Genomic DNA, 18730 nt, shown 5'->3' with positions numbered 1-18730 from the left:
GAAAATATATTTCTCTATGAGAAACAACATATTACAGTAGAGTACAATGACTGACAATAAAAGGCAATCACAATGAAGACCCTCATGAATAGAGAAAAGTTAAATAATGTGCCCAATTTCTTGTTTACAAAATTAGAGAAATGGGAGGATCATGCTTTATTTCCATCACTGAATGTGGTTAAAATACTTTATTACTTAACAGGGCTCATATTCAATTTTCTGGGAGATTCATTTATATAGAACAGCTCATTCTTCTCCAATGTTTAATGAAGAGGTGTTAAAACCTAATTCTCTTCAATAGTTTCAAGGTAATATAAACCAAAATAAAGAGGCAAATTCTTAAATTGTAACTTGTATATGCCTACTGCTTACGCTAGATAAAATACAAGCCAATTGAGTTAAAGATTCACCCAAAATTACATGTAAGTATAATGATAATATTGATTGTATGTACTGATACTTTCCTCAAAAGCAATCAGATTGTGTTCTGTGTCTCGCATTATTCCCCTCCTTTAAACTCTCCAATGACTTCCTATGATAAAGATAAAATACAAACTCCTTACACTACTTGCCATGGCCTAAAAATCCTACATCTGGTTCCTGTTTATCTCTCTGGCATCCCTTTCTAATGTTGTCCACCCCCTTGGTTATTCTGCTTCAGCCACACTGGCTTTCTTAGTGTTCTTCAAATTTGAACTAGATTCAGATTCAACAAATATTTTTTAGGACTGGGAACTACCCTCAACACTACTTATAGTTTTCTAACTTAAACTTCTCTTTGGAATAACCTTTGTGTTAGAGCCACTGCTTCCACTAACTTACAAGCATCAGGGAAGAATGAAAAGGTCAAATGGAGGGAAGGGTGGCACTGACATCTGGGCAAGTTTTTTCCTCCTAGTTTCCATGGAGTTATAGCATAAAAGTCATTTTATTGTGTACCTTAACTGATTCAGGGCTATAGTGGGACAAGATGCACTTTTAAAATGAAAATTTTGTTTATTTGTAAATACTTGTTCAATAGCATAAGAGAAGGTTAATTACTACTGTTAAAGGCAGATAATCTTTGTTTACTGAAATACACAGTTCTTACAAAATACTCATATAAACTAAATAACAAGCACTATCTAGTCTTTGGACCTCATATTCTCTAACACCAAAGTTCATAAAAACCTCCCAAAACCCAAGGTTAGGGTCTGGATGTGGTGGAATGACACTAACAAGAAAAGCCTGTAGAGTGCCTAACACATTCTACCCAATTATTCCATAGTTAATATCCCAAACTACATATTATACAAAAAATTAGTCAGTTCTAGTCACATCATCTCTTCTCATATAGTGAACAGCAGTCAGCCTTGGTCTGTCTGTAACTGAGGGGCTGAAGAGCTCCTAAAAGGAAGTCTTGCAGAAACTAAGTACAGACTGTAAAAAAGACTGATTTTCGGTGTTTCCAGTCCCTTTCATTTGCAGAGCACTCTGCCAAGCAGTATTTCTTCCATACCTCATCTGATCCTCAGCAATCCCGTTAGGCAGTAGGGACAGGTCTTGACTTGATTACAACTGGGGCTTACGGCGGGTTCCGGACTGATCAGTGCAAGGCTAATAGCAAAACCACGGTGAATAAAAAGTGTATGTGGTGATGAACGAAAGCTCCCCATCTGATAGCGAAGCCCAGACTTATACTTGCATCTGCGTCTGAAAAAAAACACTCTCAATTTGGAGCCCAAAGGACCTTCGCACTGCGAGGTGCTGGCCAGTTAAAGCCCTCTGCCAAAGTCTGGGAAAAGAGCCAAGATACCTTTAAAACTTCCGCCTTCCTCTCAGAACTTAAGGAGGAGATCCCTGACATTCCTGCCGAGCAGTCGAAGGTCACCATGAGGCAGAGCCATGCTCTCAGCGGGATCTCGAGTCCCTTCTTCCTTTCACTTTCTCCCCAGCGACCCTGGCCACCACCCCCCGCGCCCCCACCTCCCCCCACTCCTGCTTCTGTTTTTTCAACAAGCCCACCTGGTCTCTAGGTCTGAGGCGGTGGGACCCTCCGCTCCCAATGAGACAGGTCCATCAAAAGCAGCGTCGCAGAGACCAGTTTTCTCCTCGCGTGCCTCTCACTTACCTCAGGCCCAGGAGAGATTGCGACCACTTCCCTTCAATGTCCGCCTCTCGGCGCTTCAAACTCAACAACGATATTCAAACCCAAGCCTGTTTCCTCAGCGCCTCGTTTCATTGGCTGCCGTTATTGTGACGTCATCACGCAGGACGTTGCCGCGGCGCGCTGCAGGTTGGCGCCAAGAAGCTCAGCCGCACGCCTCAGTGCGTGGCCTTGTTTGCGTGTTGCCGTGGCAACGCGTGCGGCCGTTTCCGGAGGCGTTGGCCGAGGTGGGCGGGACTAGGTTGGAGCTGCAGGTGGGAGGCAGGCGCCTGCATCCGCGGGCGCAGGGCTTGGTCCCAGGGTTCGGGGTGTGAGTGAGATGGGTACGGGCAGGGTTGGAATGCGGTCTCTACTATGGGGAGAGGTGGAGCCTGTTGGATGTAGTTTAATGGCTTCTAGATGTTTATTTTCTTTTCTCTAACTTGGTAGTGAGGCCTCCAAGGTTTAGGGACCTCTTTCAGCCACATTCACTTGAGTTGAACTGTGGGGTCTCTTCATCTGAATTTATTGGAAGCTCAGCTCTTTTAGTTTGTGGCCCCAGGACCCCCAGGCCTACTCCCATTAGTGTTGACTGTGAAACTATTTGGTGTTGTGCTGCTTTTTACGTTCTAATGATGACATTATGAAATAAATTCATTTAAAGGTATTGGCCTAGTTGGTTATTGGATGAAGTTTTTTTATGTCTCAGGTTGTAGGTGCTATTTCAGAATGTACACTTTGAAAAGAGAAAAATACCTGGAAAAAAGGGAAATATGTTTTCTAAACTAACTCATCTTTATTTGACAGGATACATTTAATAGTATTATATGATTTTTATTGTTGTTATTTATATTACTATAATTGTATCAATTTATTCAGCAATTATTGATTGTAGATTTTAGGGACACAATAATACATAATAGTCAAAATCCTTGCCCTCTTGGAGCTTGCATTTTGGTGATTCAATATCACTGTGTAAATAAGATGACACAACACCAAGCAGAGTGTTGTAAAGGAAAGAATGTGTGGAAAACCTCTATATTGTGGACATTTATTTCCTATTGAAGAAAATTGGGATAATTGTGTATTGTATATGATTATTTCTGAACGCTGGAGGAGTTTTACATAAGTAAAACTACTACTTTCTGGTATTACATGTATCTTATATAATTACATAGTTATTTGTTTGGTGCTGGGTTTGGTAATAAAATTGAGAATCCTTTTTTTTAATTTCAAATATGCACTCACTGTGTAGTACTTGGCCTTTGATGTCCCAGGCATTTTGATAATTACTTTATGTATGTTATCTCATTTCATTCTCAAATTAGCCCATGAGATATATGTACTGTTATCTTCATTTCACTGAGAGAAATTCAGAAAATCCCTAAAGGAAAACATTTGTTTTGAACTGAACAAACAAGCCTATTCAGAGTTGAGTCATTTGTCTAGGTGAAATGGCATTAAGTTATCTGAATCTAATCTAAAATATGCATATCTTGCCAATTTCTTAGGAAAATGCATTGATTATTGGTAAATAAGTAAATAGAAGTGTTTTAAATTTTGTCTTTTTTGACAATTGTATAAGGCTTACCAGTCTCACAGGTGTTTCCACACCTAAGCCAAGTTCTTACTTTACATTTAATTTCAAAATCAGTGTTACACTAGCCATTTAGCAGTGTTCAGATGATGAGGTCCGTATTCTTAAGAAATTGTACATTTGATTAAATCAGAGAGATTTTGATACTACAATGAATGCCACTACTGTGCCAGCTGTCTACTCTAGTTTGGCAAGTCATTAAGAAAGTGTAACAAAAAAGGTAAGAGAATGGCATATTTTGTAACGAAGTGAAAGAAAAAGAATAAAAAATTTCTAAGCATTTAGAGCTTAGGAAACAGAAATTCCCACCTTTTGTTAGAATTTGGAGTATAAAACTGCTGTGTTCTTAGAACATAAACTTAATATACGTTTATTGTAAACCGAAAAGAGTAGAGATAAGAATAAATGGAAAGTTAGATTTAAAGTTACCTCAGACATTTAAACAAAAAAAAAGAAAAAGTGAATTTAACTTGGAGTATAAAACTGCTGTGTTCTTAGAACATAAACTTAATATACGTTTATTGTAAACCGAGAAGAGTAGAGATAAGAATAAATGGAAAGTTAGATTTAAAGTTACCTCAGACATTTAAACAAAAAAAAAGAAAAAGTGAATTTAAAAAGGCAATGGTGAGGTCTTATTTATTTCCCACAGGAACGTCGTTTGGAAACCCCAGCACCTACAAGACCCTTTGGCAGCGGGAGCTGGAAGCCCCGGAACGAAAGGCAGACAGTCCTTGGTTGCTGGGGCGGACGTGGGCCCAATCTGTCCGTCCTTGCAAATTTCCCCCAGGGATGGGAGCTAGACGTGCAGCAAATTCAGGTTCCCTGGCACCATAGTGGTCGTCGCTGGCCCAAGTTAGATTCCAACAGAAATCTTCGTGCCTCAGGTGAGAAGATGGACGAGTCCCGGGAGCTCATTTGGAAACCACGACGCCTTCGGGGGTGCTCCCAGGGGTCGCCGGATTCGCCCGGGGCAAAGGAAGTACCTTCCACGCCCTTGCTCCCGCTCCCTCTAAACACGCCTGCAGCCTGGGTTTAGAAGTTTCCAAATATTCTCTTGTCATAGTATTCTTAGGCAAAAGGGTGTATTTTTTTCCCTTCCTTAGAACCTCTTTCACTTTCGCTGCGTTCGCGTGCCAGCCTCCAGGTCGCGTTTTTGTCGTTAAGTTTTCAAACAGTATTTCCTTGCACGGGAAAACTGACAGCAATGATAGTTAATTGTCAGCACTCTTGAGGAAGTCATCTTCCACAGGGATCGCTCACTTTCGTGTTCCCACAATTGAAAGAGTAATCTGGCTAGTTTTGTGGTCTAAGCAGTTTAAACTGCTTGTAGGGAAAAGTTAAATGACTAATCCAAGACACCACGGAGTCAGCACTAAAGGCCAGGTTTCCCACCTCTCTGCTTTCTTACTATTACCAGAGGGAACTTAAGTCATTCAGAGAGGCTGGCTCTTAAAAGACTGCAGGGGGTCTCTATTGTCCGGTAGGAGACTGGACTGCCGAGGAGGAGGAACTCCCTTTAAAGCTTACTCCCTTCCATTTTTAAGGGGATATTCAAGGAAAGAACCAAAGAGGGAAATGAATTACTTGTGGCCATTTCTCCATGTTGACGCGTTAGTAGCCAGTTAGTTCATAATAACGTCTTCATGTTTTGTACGTTAAACATAGTTGAATAAATGCATAGAAATTGAATGTAGCAGAAAAGAATTAAATACTGTTGATAACGTTTTTTCTACCCTTCTACCTACTTTTCCCTGTGTGGTTCTGATTCATATATTGGAGCTGATGCTGCCTTTTTTTTTTTTTTTTTTTTTTAAATTATCGAACTCTGGACATATAATGTAGGTTGTTTAAATATTCCAGATTCCACTATTTAGGCCTATGGATTGTTTGCCCTCTATTGGATATTCCACAGCATGTGGTTGTTTCCAAGTGGAGCAGGGCGAAGCCACAGGATGTTGAAAAAAAAAAAAAAAAAAAAAAAAAAATCTAGCTTAAGAGATACTACAATGCATAGTCAATGTAGTTAAAATACCATTAAATTACACGAGTGCTTTAAATAATTCCAGTGGGCTATGTTTGTGGCATGAGGAATAAGATTTTAGGCTCTGGGGTGGACTGCTTGTGTTACAATTCCAGCTTTATGGCCTTCTAGCAATGTGTCCCTTGGCAAATTCTCTGTTTTCCTCATCTGTAAAGTGGGACAATAATGCCTACCTCCCAGAGTTGTGGTAAGGATTAAATGAGTAATTACAGGTATTGTGCTTAGAATAGTAAGTGTTATTTAGTAAATGCTAAGTAAATGTTAGTTATTATTTTGAAAAATGTTGGGAACACTAAGAGGGTAGTTAGGTTTACTTTGTGTAAGTAAACCTAAGGTTTTTGGAAAACCTGAGACCTAATTAATAATTTGGCTAATTTGTCATTGCTGAAAATCCAAAAATTTACTTAACACCGTAACATTCATTTCTAGTCTACTTTTTCTTCCCCCTCTCATTTTTCCTGTGACACATTTGCCTCGTGATTGTGTGGATTATATCTTTGATAAAGTTGACGTATTATTCTCCAGATAACATCTTGTTGATGTTATATTTATGTAATCTTGTATGTTTGTATTTCTGATTTAGTCATTACTTATGATCAACTTTTTAACATTACTCTTCATTTTCTATTGCAAAAAGAAGGAAAGTCATATTTAAGTGGGATTTATATTTCTTTTTAAAAAAATTTTTATTGACTCATGATTGATTATGCATATTTGGGGGGTTCAATGTTGACATATGTTGATCAAATCAATATTACTAGCATATATATTGTTATAAATCATACTTTTCTTTATTTCCCTTGTCCAATCTCTCCCCATTCTCCTCTCCCTCCCCCTTCACTCCTCTAATTACCCTAGATTTCTTCTCTCCTTCTGAAAAAGTAATGGTTATTCTGTTGATTTGTTGCCTAGATGATCTGTTCAATGATGAGAGGTGTGTTCAAGTCCCCCAATATTATCTTAGAGCAGATGCTTCTTCTGTCACTCTGGAATGAGGTTTGTGGAGAGAGACATCCTCTTCTTTTCTTTGGTCTCTGACTCTCCTTGTGTCAATGCACTCCAGTGGCTGGTGGACCATCTGCACAGTGGCTGTGGCATCTAGCCATTTTTGTGGAAGCCATGGTTATTGTGGTGGCTGTGGTGAGCCACCCACATGGAGGTGATGTTTTTGGCCTGCTCCTTACCTAGTTGATGGTGGTGATGGTGGTGTACCTGGTTGTGGGAGGGGGGGGGTCCAGTCCCTGGCTCCATACCCCAGGACCCCGTAAGTGGGATTTACATTTTATGATGATGTAAAAATATGTGGGTTTTGATGGGGTCAGTCATACAGGTGGAATTTCCTATAGTGAGGACTGATAAAAATTTTAATTCTGTGTAGTCTGGAATTTATCCATCCATTCATTTTTTTCAGAAAACAGTTACTAAGCCCCTTGTGTGCATCTGATTCTGTGAATAGAAAGGTGTGAGCCTTATTCTTAAATAACTAAGTCCATAAGGAAAAAAGAGTAAGTTAACTGATATTTACTGTGGTAATATCAAAGGTGTTACTTGAAGGGCTGGCCAGTTACTCAGTTGGTTAGAGCGCAGTGTTGTAACACCAGGTTCAAGCGTTCAGATCCCTATACCAGCCAACTGCCAAGAAAACAAAAAAGTGTTGCTTAAAACCAATTGGATAAAAAACATAATGCTTTCAGGGCTGTCCGGTTGGCTCAGTTGGTTAGAGTACAGCTTTGTAATACTACAGTCAAACGTTTGGATCCCTTCGCTGGCCAGTCACCAAAAAAAAAAAACCAAAAAAACAAAAAACATAGTGTTTTCAAAAGGTCTTCTGTTAATACATTTATGTAAATTTTTTCCTTTGTAATACTACAGTCAAACGTTTGGATCCCTTCGCTGGCCAGTCACCAAAAAAAAAAAAACAAAAAAACAAAAAACATAGTGTTTTCAAAAGGTCTTCTGTTAATACATTTATGTAAATTTTTTCCCCTGCATTTTAAAGATTTAAGATTGCAGAAGAAAAAGGAGCAAGTATGAGAAATTCAAAGAATGTATCAGTAATTTACTTGCTTTATTTCTCGGGTGCAAGGCACAGACAATTAAAACAAAGGTGGATATGAAATGCCAAAAGGTGCTTAGTTGAGTGTTTATAAAGTTGTGGTTTAAACTAATATACTTCACTGATAAAGTCTGTGGTGAGACAATCTCATCAGAGAATATCCACGACAAATATGCAAGATTTTTTTACAGCCAGATCATCTCCTTTTCCTTTTTGGGTGTACATGCATAGTATTTTTCTAGGACAACCTCTCATATAAAGTTAAGTCAAAGATGAGATTTAGCATTATGAGAAATGGAAGAGCTTGAAATAAAGGACTGTCCGAGCAGTAAATGGGATCCTTATAATCCCTGTAGTCATCCAGATTGCTTTCAAATAAACAGTTTTAACTCATTGAGCTCACTCTTTAGACTTAATTAAAATTTTAAAAAGTATATTTTAGAAAAATGATGACTGAATAATCAATTTTCATATTCCTTGGGTCTTAGAGCTTATCAGACCACATTAAAAAATTATACTTAAATTATATTTAATGTTTCTGGGTTCTCTTAGGTTCCTTGCTTCATATAAGAAGGTTGGTCACATTCACTTATTTAAGATGTTCAGATGATGAGTCTTACATATTTTTTTGATGTGTTAAATGTTTCATATTAATTTGCTTTCCTCCAAGTATATAACGTTCTTTTAAAAAATCCAACAATCATTAAGTTAAAATTTTTTTTTTCTAGATTTGTTGATCTACAGAATGCTTCGGTACTCACATTTTTATAGAATACATAAAGAATTTCTTCTGTGCTGGTTGGAATCTGGCATACTTAATTTAGGTGTCTGGCCAAAAAAAATACATACCACAGCAGAAAAGTATAATGAATATGAAGACCAGCAGCAACCAGATCAAACTGGAGCTCAGGACTTCCACAGATCTCAGAATAGAGATTCTGAAGCTGTGGCTAAATTACATATTCCAGTAATGGTGGATGAAGTTGTTCGTTGTTTGGCACCACAGAAAGGGCAGGTAAGTCGATTAGTTTTTTATTTACTTTTTTATTGAGATATAGTTCACTTATTGTAATATTAATCATTTTAAATATACAATTCAGTGGTCTTTAGTGTACAGACAGTCCCTGACTTACAATGGTTTAACTTAATGATGTTTCAACTTTATGATGGTTCAAAAGCAATAATCATTCATTGGAAACTGTACTTCGGGTACCCATACAAGCATTTTGTTTTTCACTTTCAGTACAGTGTTCAGTAAATTACATGAGAGAGTTAACACTTTATTATAAAATAGGCTCTGTGTTAGATTATTTTGCCCAACCCTAGGCTAATGTAAGTATTCTAAGCACATTTAAGGTAGGCTAGGAGAAATGTTACACTGGATGTGTGGTTAAAGTATGAAAACTGAATTCCAGTATGGCTTCTTGAGGATTTTATTTATAATCTTTTCAGGATTGACTGGAAACAAAGACATGAATCTGAATTCTTGTTCCATATTTTCTTAGTCTTAATTTCAGCTACCCTTCTATGTTAGCCAGAGTTCTCTAGAGAAACAAAACCAACAGGATGCATATGTGTTTGCATATATATACATATATATGTTTGTATGTCTGTGTGTATATATGTATATATATGTGTGTTTGTGTATGGAGAGAGAGAGAAAGAGAGAAAAAGATTTATTTTAAGGAATTGGCTCATGTGATTGTGGAATGTTGGTAAATCCAAAATCCACAAGGTAGGCTGGCAGGCTGGAGACCAAGGGAAAAATTGCAATTTGAGTCCACAGGCAGTCTGCTGTCAGAATTCCTTCTTGTTCCAGCTGGGATCAGTCTTTGTTCTATTAAGGTCTTTCATTGATTGAAAGAGGCCTACCCTCATCCAATTACTCTTATGGAGGGTAATCCATATGGAGTGTAGTCTGCTTCATTCAGAGTCCACCAATTTAAATGTTTATCTCACCCAAAACACAACTTTGTAGAAACATTCAGAATAATATTTAACCAAATATCTAGGCACCATTGCCCAGCCAAGTTGACATGTAAAATTAATCATGACACCTACCCTAATTATACCATTGCTGGCAGGATTGAGATGTGAAATGCTTTAAAATCTATAAACAGATGACAAAAATAGTAGGTGATACAATATCCAAAAAGAAAAAAAATTAGAAACTTGCTGATAATTAAGTACAAAAAAAAGTATTATAAATTTTCTTCCAATGTCTGTTTATAACTTAATCCTGATACTTCTCTAGTGTACTGACTTGAGAAATGTGATCCTTTATTCTAGAAGGTACTGTTTCATAAATCAGTTATTTTCATTTTAAAAGTCACATCTTGTTCGTTTTCCAGCATACAGGGGAGCATGTAGCTTAGTGCTTAACAGTAAAAATCCTGGAACGGAACTGCCTAGGTTTAAATATCTTATCTAGGATACATGTGCAGGTGGGTGCACACACACAGCTCTTAATTTTTTTTTTTCCTGAGACTTCAAGTGGTATCAGGTAGTTTTTATGAACTAAATCTAAGATACAGGCATAAAGTATACCAGAATGACTGGTTGTTGCTCATACAGAAGCCATCAGTGATATGACATTGTTTGCTTCATCATAAAAATATTGTTTATCCTCTCCTCAGGCAGTATATACATAACAAATTACACCCAGCAATCTTAAGTGAATTTATGTGTATAAATCATCTAGCTCAATGCTATCACTTAGTAGAGACTCCAAAATGTACATAAAAATGTAAATTAAAAAATTAAATTGGGTAAAAACTTCCTGTTGAATAGGACTTCATCAAAATGAAATTCTCTTCATTTTCTTTCAAGATTCATAATGCAAGGATAACAATTAAAACCCATGCCTTAGTGTGAGATTTTTTAAAAAGTATATTTATATATGATATATATATTAATATATATAATAGGGAGGGGCAGTTAGTAAAAAAGTGGAATTGAATTCAGTGGCTTGAATTTGACTTCTAGAACCAAAAGCCACAGCACATTGTATTAATTTACTGACCCCTAGTAGCAAAACAAAGTATTTATTTTGCACTAACCCATGGAGTAGAAAAACAAACAAAACCAAACCCCACTAAGTCTCTTGGTAAATCAGTGTTATATCTGCCTTTTTTTAAAAAAAAACAAATGGAATAAAATTAGGTGATTCTACAACTTGACCTACACTACTGCTTCGTTCTGTTCCTGCTTCATTCTGTTCAAGTTCCTGACAAATGTAATGTTGTTTTATTTTGACATTTTCATTGTACTAATTTCCATTGGGTTTTCCAGTAATTTTTTATAGAAAGTTTAATTTTATGAGTGTTATTTCTGAAAACTTTCATGTGAGGTACGCTTAGAGACAGTGTTATTTCTTACCTTTTCTGCTCTCTGGCAGACAGCTCACTATTCTCTTAATCATTAAGAACGGTGATAGTCCTTGGACAGGAAGGAAAGGTCTTCATTTCATCAATAATCTTCTTCCTGAGCCTTTTCCCCAAAATCATTTTCTTTTGCAAACTGTGAGTCATACACTCACCTGTATCAATCACCCAGTTAATTATTATTTTCCACATCACCTTCAACAGTGAATTTACAGATGAAACTTTTGATCCTAACAGGAACTTTTGAAAATATCTAAATATAGTTTTAAGTGAGGCCTAGGACATTGGTGCATACCTATGGAAAATATTGATTTTGGGGGAATTTCTTTAGTATCATAGCTAGTTTGCTACATATTGGATGATTTTTGTAAATATTCAAAATATTTACTGGCTTGAATTATAAAGAAAAAAATTATCAGAATTATCTTTCTCTCTCAGACAGTATAGAAAGAATTATATAAATTTTAATTGTTTTTCCTTGCTTAGTTTTTATTATTTTCTATTCTGGGTGAATAACTTTTTGTAAGAATGTATTAATTATTCTAAAAACATTTTTCTTGCTCCTGAAGATATTTTACTATAGGCTATATCAGTCAATTTTTCATTTCTAATTTCTGAAAACTGTAGAAAATAGGTACAATCCTGCCTACTTAAAGAGGGTTGCTGTTTGGATGGTATAGGAGACCTGGTTAGTATTCTTCGCCCAATAGTAGTGCTAATTTAGCTTGCCCCCTGGGGCTTCTGATAAGTTATATAAGAGTGAAGAGTTATAAACGAGATGATGAACATGCAAGGACTAGTACCAGTAGCTGTGCAATTTTGGTCTATTAACTTATCTTTGTTGTGCCTCAGATTCCTCATCTGTAAAATGACAAAATACTAGTAGAACCTATCTTATTTGGTTACTGAGAGGATTAGAAGAATTAATGTATTTAAGTTGCATAGAATGAAGGTGGGGTTTTTTTGGTGTTTTTTTTTTTTTTTTTGGCGCCTGGTAGGTATGGGAATCTGAACCCTTGACCTTGGTGTTATAACACCACACTCTAACCAGCTGAGCTAACCTGCTAGCCAAATTGTGTAGAATGATATCTTCCAAGTAGTATGAGCTCAATAAATATTAGTTGTTGTTATTATGGGGATAGGAAGGATCAGGATTGTTAGCTATTTTTAAAAATTCAGGAGAAAAATGCCAGAAGACTGCAAAGGTGGGAACCAGCATGTCTGGAACTGAAAAAATTCTGTTTCCTCTGCCTAGAACTCTCCTCCTCCTCATCTTTTGGGTCTTGAGTCACGTTTTTTCAATTTATTTCTTATTGGAACATAGTTGATTATACATATCTGTGGGGTATAGCATTGAATATGAATACCTGTGTGCTATATGTGATGTTCAAATCAGGATAATTAGTACATTCTTCATTCTTGAATGTAATCAATTTTCATGGCCCTTTACCAATTCCTCCATTTACCCCCTCCTCCTCCTGCTTTCCCACCTCCTGTAACCTCAGTTCTGTTCTCATCTTTTGAAAGTTCAGCATATTATTGTGATTGTTGTATCTTTTTTCTTTCTTTCTTTGTTTATTATTATTTTTACTTATTTATTAATATTAGCTCCCACTTATAAGTGAGGACATGAGGTATTCCTATTTCTGTGCCTAACTTATTTCACTTAACATAATTTTCTCTAAGTTCATCCATGTTGGTATGAATGGCAGTATTTCATTCTTTTCTATGACAGAGTAGTATTCCATTATATAAATATACCACATTTTCCTTATCTAGTCATCCAGCGATAGACATTTAGGTTGGTTCTGACTTTTGGCTATTGTAAATAGAGCTACAATAAACATGGGAGTACAGGGGTTCCTTCGACATGATGATTTCCATTCCTTTGGTTATATACCCAGTGGTGAGATTGCTAGATCATATGGCAGTTCTATCTGTAGTTGACTGAAGAAACTCCATACCATTTTCCATAATGGCAGCATCAATTTACAGTTCTACCAGTAGTGTAGAAGTGTTCCCCTTTCTCCACATCCTTGTCAGCATTTGTTATTCTCTTTTTGATAGCAGCCAGTCTGACTGGAGTGAGATGATATCTCACGGTGCTTTTGATTTTCATTTCCCTGATGCTGAGTGATAAATGATATTGATAAATGGTGCTGGGAAAACTGGACATACATATGTAGAAGAATGAAACTAGACCCGTACCTTTTGTCATATTCCAAATTCGACTCAAAGTGGATTAAAGACTTAAATATATGTCCTGAAACTATAAAACTCTTAAAAGAAAACATAGGAGAAACACTTCAGGAAGTAGGACTGGGCGAAGACTTTATGAATATGACCCTAAAAACATAGGCAACAAAAGAAAAAATAAACAAATGGGATTATATTAAACTAAAAAGCTTCTGCACAGCAAAATAAACAACAGGGCGAGAGACAGCCTACAGAGTGGGAGAAAATATTTGCAAACTATGCATCTAACAAAGGATTAATATCCAGAATATTTAAGGAGCTCAAACAACTTAACAGTGAAAGCACATATTACCCAATTAAAAAATGGGCAAAGGAGATGAACAGGCATTTCTCAAAGGAAAATACATGAATGGCCATCAGATACATGAAAAAATGCTCAACATCAAATTTTGCTTTTTTAAGAGGGTTTTCTTTAAGTCTCCAGTGGAGACAGATGCGCCTATTGTACATTGCTGGAGTCATATACTTTGCTTTCATAGCACCTATAATAATCGATAATTTTAATTTTTATGAGATTATTTGTTCAATGGACATCTCTCCTGGTAGACTGCCCTCCATGAAGTTATGGACCATATTTCTCTTGTTTACCATTATACTTGCAGTGCCTAGCACTAGGCCTGCCACATGGTGAGTTTGTAATGATGTTTTAAAGTGAATGAATAAAAGTCAAAGTAAACCAGAGGACAGATGTGAGGCACTAATAAAATGAATGCCCCTTGGGAACTGAGGTAGCTTCTCTGGCACACGACTTTTATGATTATTCCAGCTTTAGTGTGACAGGTCTGGGTTGAACTAGTAACTGGAGAAACCTGAGAGCTGAGAAAGTGAGCTGGCATCTAAACTGATGCAAAGTAATTATGATAATAAGTAGGTTAAGGTTTCAAGTTTTGGTTTATAAATATTTCAAGACAAGTGTCTTATCTATTTTAATATTCTAACATTTAGCATTAATTTCTGTAATTATTAGATTTGCTGAAGTTGTCATGGTCCCAGTTGTGATAAAAAATGCATTATGCTCAGTATAATGGACTTTTCTTAATATCAGTAGCAGTATTTTAATTGTTTTACTTGAAAATCTTTGCAATCTTTAATGGAGAAAAAGTATCGAAGAGAAAATACTGAGACTGTATGTTTGCTCTCTTTAAATACTGGAGTCTGATCACAAAGAGAAGGCGTTTATTTTGTTTGACCCAAATTGTTGAAAGTGTTAGGAACTTTTCTAAGAGACAGGATCATTGGCTTAACATCTACAGAGAGATGCATCTTTTTTTCCTAAGAACTTTTAGGGCTGGCCGATTAGCTCAGTTGGTTAGAGTATAGTGCTGATAACACCAGGGTTCATCCCTGTACTGACCAGCCACCAAAAATAAATAAATAAATAACTTCACAATTTTCAGGTGGAATGGACTGTGTCAGGATGTCGTTTTTTTCTTCTCTTATTTTTTAAAATATGGATTTTTGGAAGCAAAATTGTATTTTACATTGCATCCTATCTTCAAAGAATGTTTTTGTTTTGTAAAATCAAGTAGCACATTAAATGGCCTTTTGTATTCAAATACCTTTTGGAATGTGGTATTTCCAGTGCTGTGCTGGCAAATGTTTAACACCTGGCTCAGGTGTTTGGGGTGGGATGTGAATTTTAAAAGAACCCCAAAATCCTGATTTTAGTGTTTGCAGATTTCCATGGTATATATATATATATTCCTACCATTACCCACTTCAAGCTATCAACCTGATGTCACTGAATGTACATTTAGACTCTACCTATTTCTTCAACTTCTATTCTCCCTTCTTGAATTTTATATCAACCATAATGCAGTTTATGCATCTGTGCCCTTGCACTTGCTATTCCCTGTGACTTTTTGGTTTGAGAACATCTTGTTCATATTTCAAAATCTGGGTTTGCCAATTTACCCTTTAAGTGTTCCTGAAAAGTTAGTCACCCTCTTGTCTTCTCTCTACTGCCTTAGAATCTTGTCTTTTTTAAAATTATGAAATGCATTACATTGTATTATAATTATTTCTTTGTTGCCACTAGATTGTAAGCTTATTAAGAACAGGCCCAATGTCTTTTTCTTCTTTGTATTCCTAGCACCAGTATGGTGCCTATCTCATAATGCGAGGGCAGTAAATGCTTATTTTTAACTATAGTTCAATGACAATTTATTAGTGTTGAGTTGATTTAACTTAATTGGCTTTCTTATTTACACATCGGGATCTGAGAATAAAGCTGTCTGTGGGCCCTTTGCTAGACAAAGATTTGCTGCTTCATTTGTTTAATAGATTTACAAGGAAGTCTTTGAAACTTCTAATACCTTTTAAAAGGGTTTCAAAATATTCTTAACCTGAACTCTCCAATATAGCTGGTAATAGCTTATAACATGACTTGAGAATAACAGCATATTGATATAATAAAACATTTTAAAAGCAAATTACCTTTTTGAAGAAAATGCTGTTCTTTTTATATTACTTTATAATTTCAAGAAACATGAGGAGTCTTCAAAAAATGGAAAGTTTCGTATTATCTTGTAATTATGTTTTTCCACAAACTTTTTGAAGTACCCTCATAGATTGCATTATAATGATATGAGAACATTCAAGCAAAATGAATATTGTTGCTTTCTTAATTTATTATCGTAGATTCTACATTTCTTGCAGTTTTTATAGGTATATTTCTAAAGAATGTCTTTAGTGTATATTTTAAAATCCTATTAGTATTGTATTTCGTGATTAGCTTTGTGTTTATTATATGAAATATTTATTAGCAACATATTTATTTTTATCTGTTATTTGGGATAGTAGTAGCCTTAACAGTGTGCCTACACTGCCTGGTGATGTAATGAACATTTTGCATGCTGTTTAAAATCTTTTAGGGAGTCAACAGAAGTAAACACAAAATAATTAGATAACAATTAAATGTTGAGTTCATATATTTGATCATTTAACAAATAATGTTTTTAGTTATAAAAATTATAGTTTATTAAAACCGTAATGTGTAGTAGTTAATTCTAATGTACTCAAAGTTTCAAGTTTAGAAATTCCTCTTAGAGCGTCTTGGGTTAGGGAGGTGTGAGAATATGGATGCCATTGGTAAATTTAGCATCACTTCTCTAATGGGAATGTATACGGTTAATGTTATTTGTAAAATACTTGTTCATATCATGTTATAAGAAATGAAAAACTGATGTGTGAATGAGCTTTTGATTCTCTCTTTAAATTTTATTTGATATACATATAAAGAAATAAGGTCTTTTAGGTAAACGAGCTATTTAGTCATCCCAAAATGTTTCTTAGTCTCTTTAACAATTCTTTAACGTTTCGGAAGTGAATGTATGAAACTTATTTTAAATTTAAAACTTCAACTTATTTATACTTATTTTTCCATAATGATGAGGTGCCATTTAAAATATTGTTATTATATATATGTATATAGGTGTATGTATATATATATGCTTCTACATATGTATATATAACTAAAGATATACAATTACATTTTTATATTCAAACTTTTAATAATTGCATAATATATTGAATGTATACCACCCTTTTTAGTAAGTTCAGCATCTATGAGAACATGCTTGTTTTTCTACCAATGAATCAATGCATTTTTATCACTGTATATAATTCTGTTCATTAGAGTTTAGAAGCAAATTATTAAGAGAGGACATCAGGTAAATAAGACCAATAAAACTTATTCAACTCTTTTGCCTATCCAATGTACTTAAATTATCTTTCTTCTAGTTTTTTGAGGGTAATCTTCTGGTCTTCTTTGTAATCCAAATGCTGAATTTTTGGTATATTTTTGCCTATTAATATGTAATAATTAAAATTTAAAAAAAACTTCAAATGTATGTACAAATTAGTTTATAAAATCACTGGTCTAAATATAACCAAAAAATAAATGTGGTTTCATAGTTGAGAAAAATAATGCTTTTCCATGTTTTAAAGTCAGACATAAATACTGAATTGTAAGCTTATTTAAGAGTCATTCTTCTGGTACAGTAAATAGAGATGACCCCAGGAAGAAAATAGAAGTCCATTCTGTATGGGAATCTCATAGAAAGAAAAAGGAGAAACAAGTGAGGTTTTTCTGTTCACAAAGCACATTCACATGAGTCATCCTGGGTACTGGTTACTTTCTATTTAGGTAAGCAATGGTCTCTGATCAATAGTCTAATCATAGTTACTGCAAGAGGCTAGGCCCAGTGGTTCTGTCTATGCCATTGTTCTTCTAAGTCCCATACTGTTTTTATGAAGAGTGGTAGGAAGTGTAACTTGACCTAGTGAGTTCTTATGACATTTTATTTTACTCTTCTTCCACTACCTTCTCCTTGTATAGCAAACTACTGAGCTGTAAGTGGCATACTTAAAATGTTATTTGATAATAAATCAAGTTGCAAAGCCTTATGGTAACTTATCTTTTAATGTTCTATAAACTCTTTTTTCTTTTTTGGTCATGTGCAAAATGGCTGTCCCCTTTGTGTAAAACAACTGCTATTTACCAGGAGGTAATACGCATTTAAAGACTATTTTTCTTGATGAATGTTTCAGAAAGTATGTGCGTTTTTTTATAGCTACTTATTTTCTTTCTCTCGGTCATGTGCAAAATGGCTGTCCCCTTTGTGTAAAACAACTGCTATTTACCAGGAGGTAATAGGCATTTAAAGACTATTTTTCTTGATGAATGTTTCAGAAAGTATGTGCGTTTTTTATAGCTACTTATTTTCTTTCTCTCATTCTATATAAACTATTTACTTGGTTTGTTTGATCTTCAATATTTGAGATGTCATTATATCACATTATATACTAATTTAGGCATATATTTTATACTTTTCCTTTTTATTTACTCTGTTTGGTAAACAGTTTTTTTCTATATCATGAAATCTCAAGATAAAATCTAATTCATTCATTTGTTGTACATTTTTTTTTCTTTTTGGAAAGCAAAAGAAATAAACTATTTATATTGAACATATTCATAAAGATGGAGGATTTCCCACTTGAGGCCAGTGTATGCTGGGAAGACTATTATTAATAATAACAACCTAGAGTTGTATAAGATTTTATTGTTTGCAGAGCACTTTCATATATTATTGTATGTGTTTTTCATTTGTAGTAATCTCAGTATTTTGTACAGTATTTTGTATTTTGTACAAAGTATTGTGTCAAATGTAGAATGAAGGAGAAGAAATGTTTCCAGTGCTTCTGTTCTGGACTCATGTAGTAATAAATAACATGGGTTGGACTTGAATGCTTCTAGTTAATAACCAGA

At 35.2% G+C, this 18730-nt stretch overlaps 2 protein-coding genes across 3 annotated transcripts in view; one reads left to right on the top strand and one right to left on the bottom strand.

Moving 5' to 3' along the window:
• Positions 1 to 1593, bottom strand: part of KIF18A (kinesin family member 18A) — a 76282-nt gene extending 74689 nt beyond the window's left edge. The window contains exon 1 of the mRNA XM_008584157.1: positions 1499 to 1593. The gene's annotated coding sequence lies outside the window, so the exon portion shown is untranslated. The remainder of the gene's footprint in view (positions 1 to 1498) is intronic.
• Positions 1594 to 4491: 2898 nt separating this feature from the next.
• METTL15 (methyltransferase like 15) overlaps positions 4492 to 18730 on the top strand; it is a 263712-nt gene continuing 249473 nt past the window's right edge. For both annotated transcript variants that reach the window (XM_008584147.1, XM_008584138.1), the window contains exons 1-2: positions 4492 to 4609; positions 8551 to 8837. In XM_008584147.1, the coding sequence (XP_008582369.1) occupies positions 8568 to 8837 (270 nt within the window). In that variant the 5' untranslated portion in view covers positions 4492 to 4609; positions 8551 to 8567. The remainder of the gene's footprint in view (positions 4610 to 8550; positions 8838 to 18730) is intronic.

The sequence above is a fragment of the Galeopterus variegatus genome, unplaced genomic scaffold (genome assembly GCF_000696425.1).
Source record: "Galeopterus variegatus unplaced genomic scaffold, G_variegatus-3.0.2 Scaffold102, whole genome shotgun sequence".
In the NCBI taxonomy this organism is placed as follows: domain Eukaryota; kingdom Metazoa; phylum Chordata; class Mammalia; order Dermoptera; family Cynocephalidae; genus Galeopterus; species Galeopterus variegatus.
This window is presented reverse-complemented; position numbering and strand designations above follow the sequence as displayed.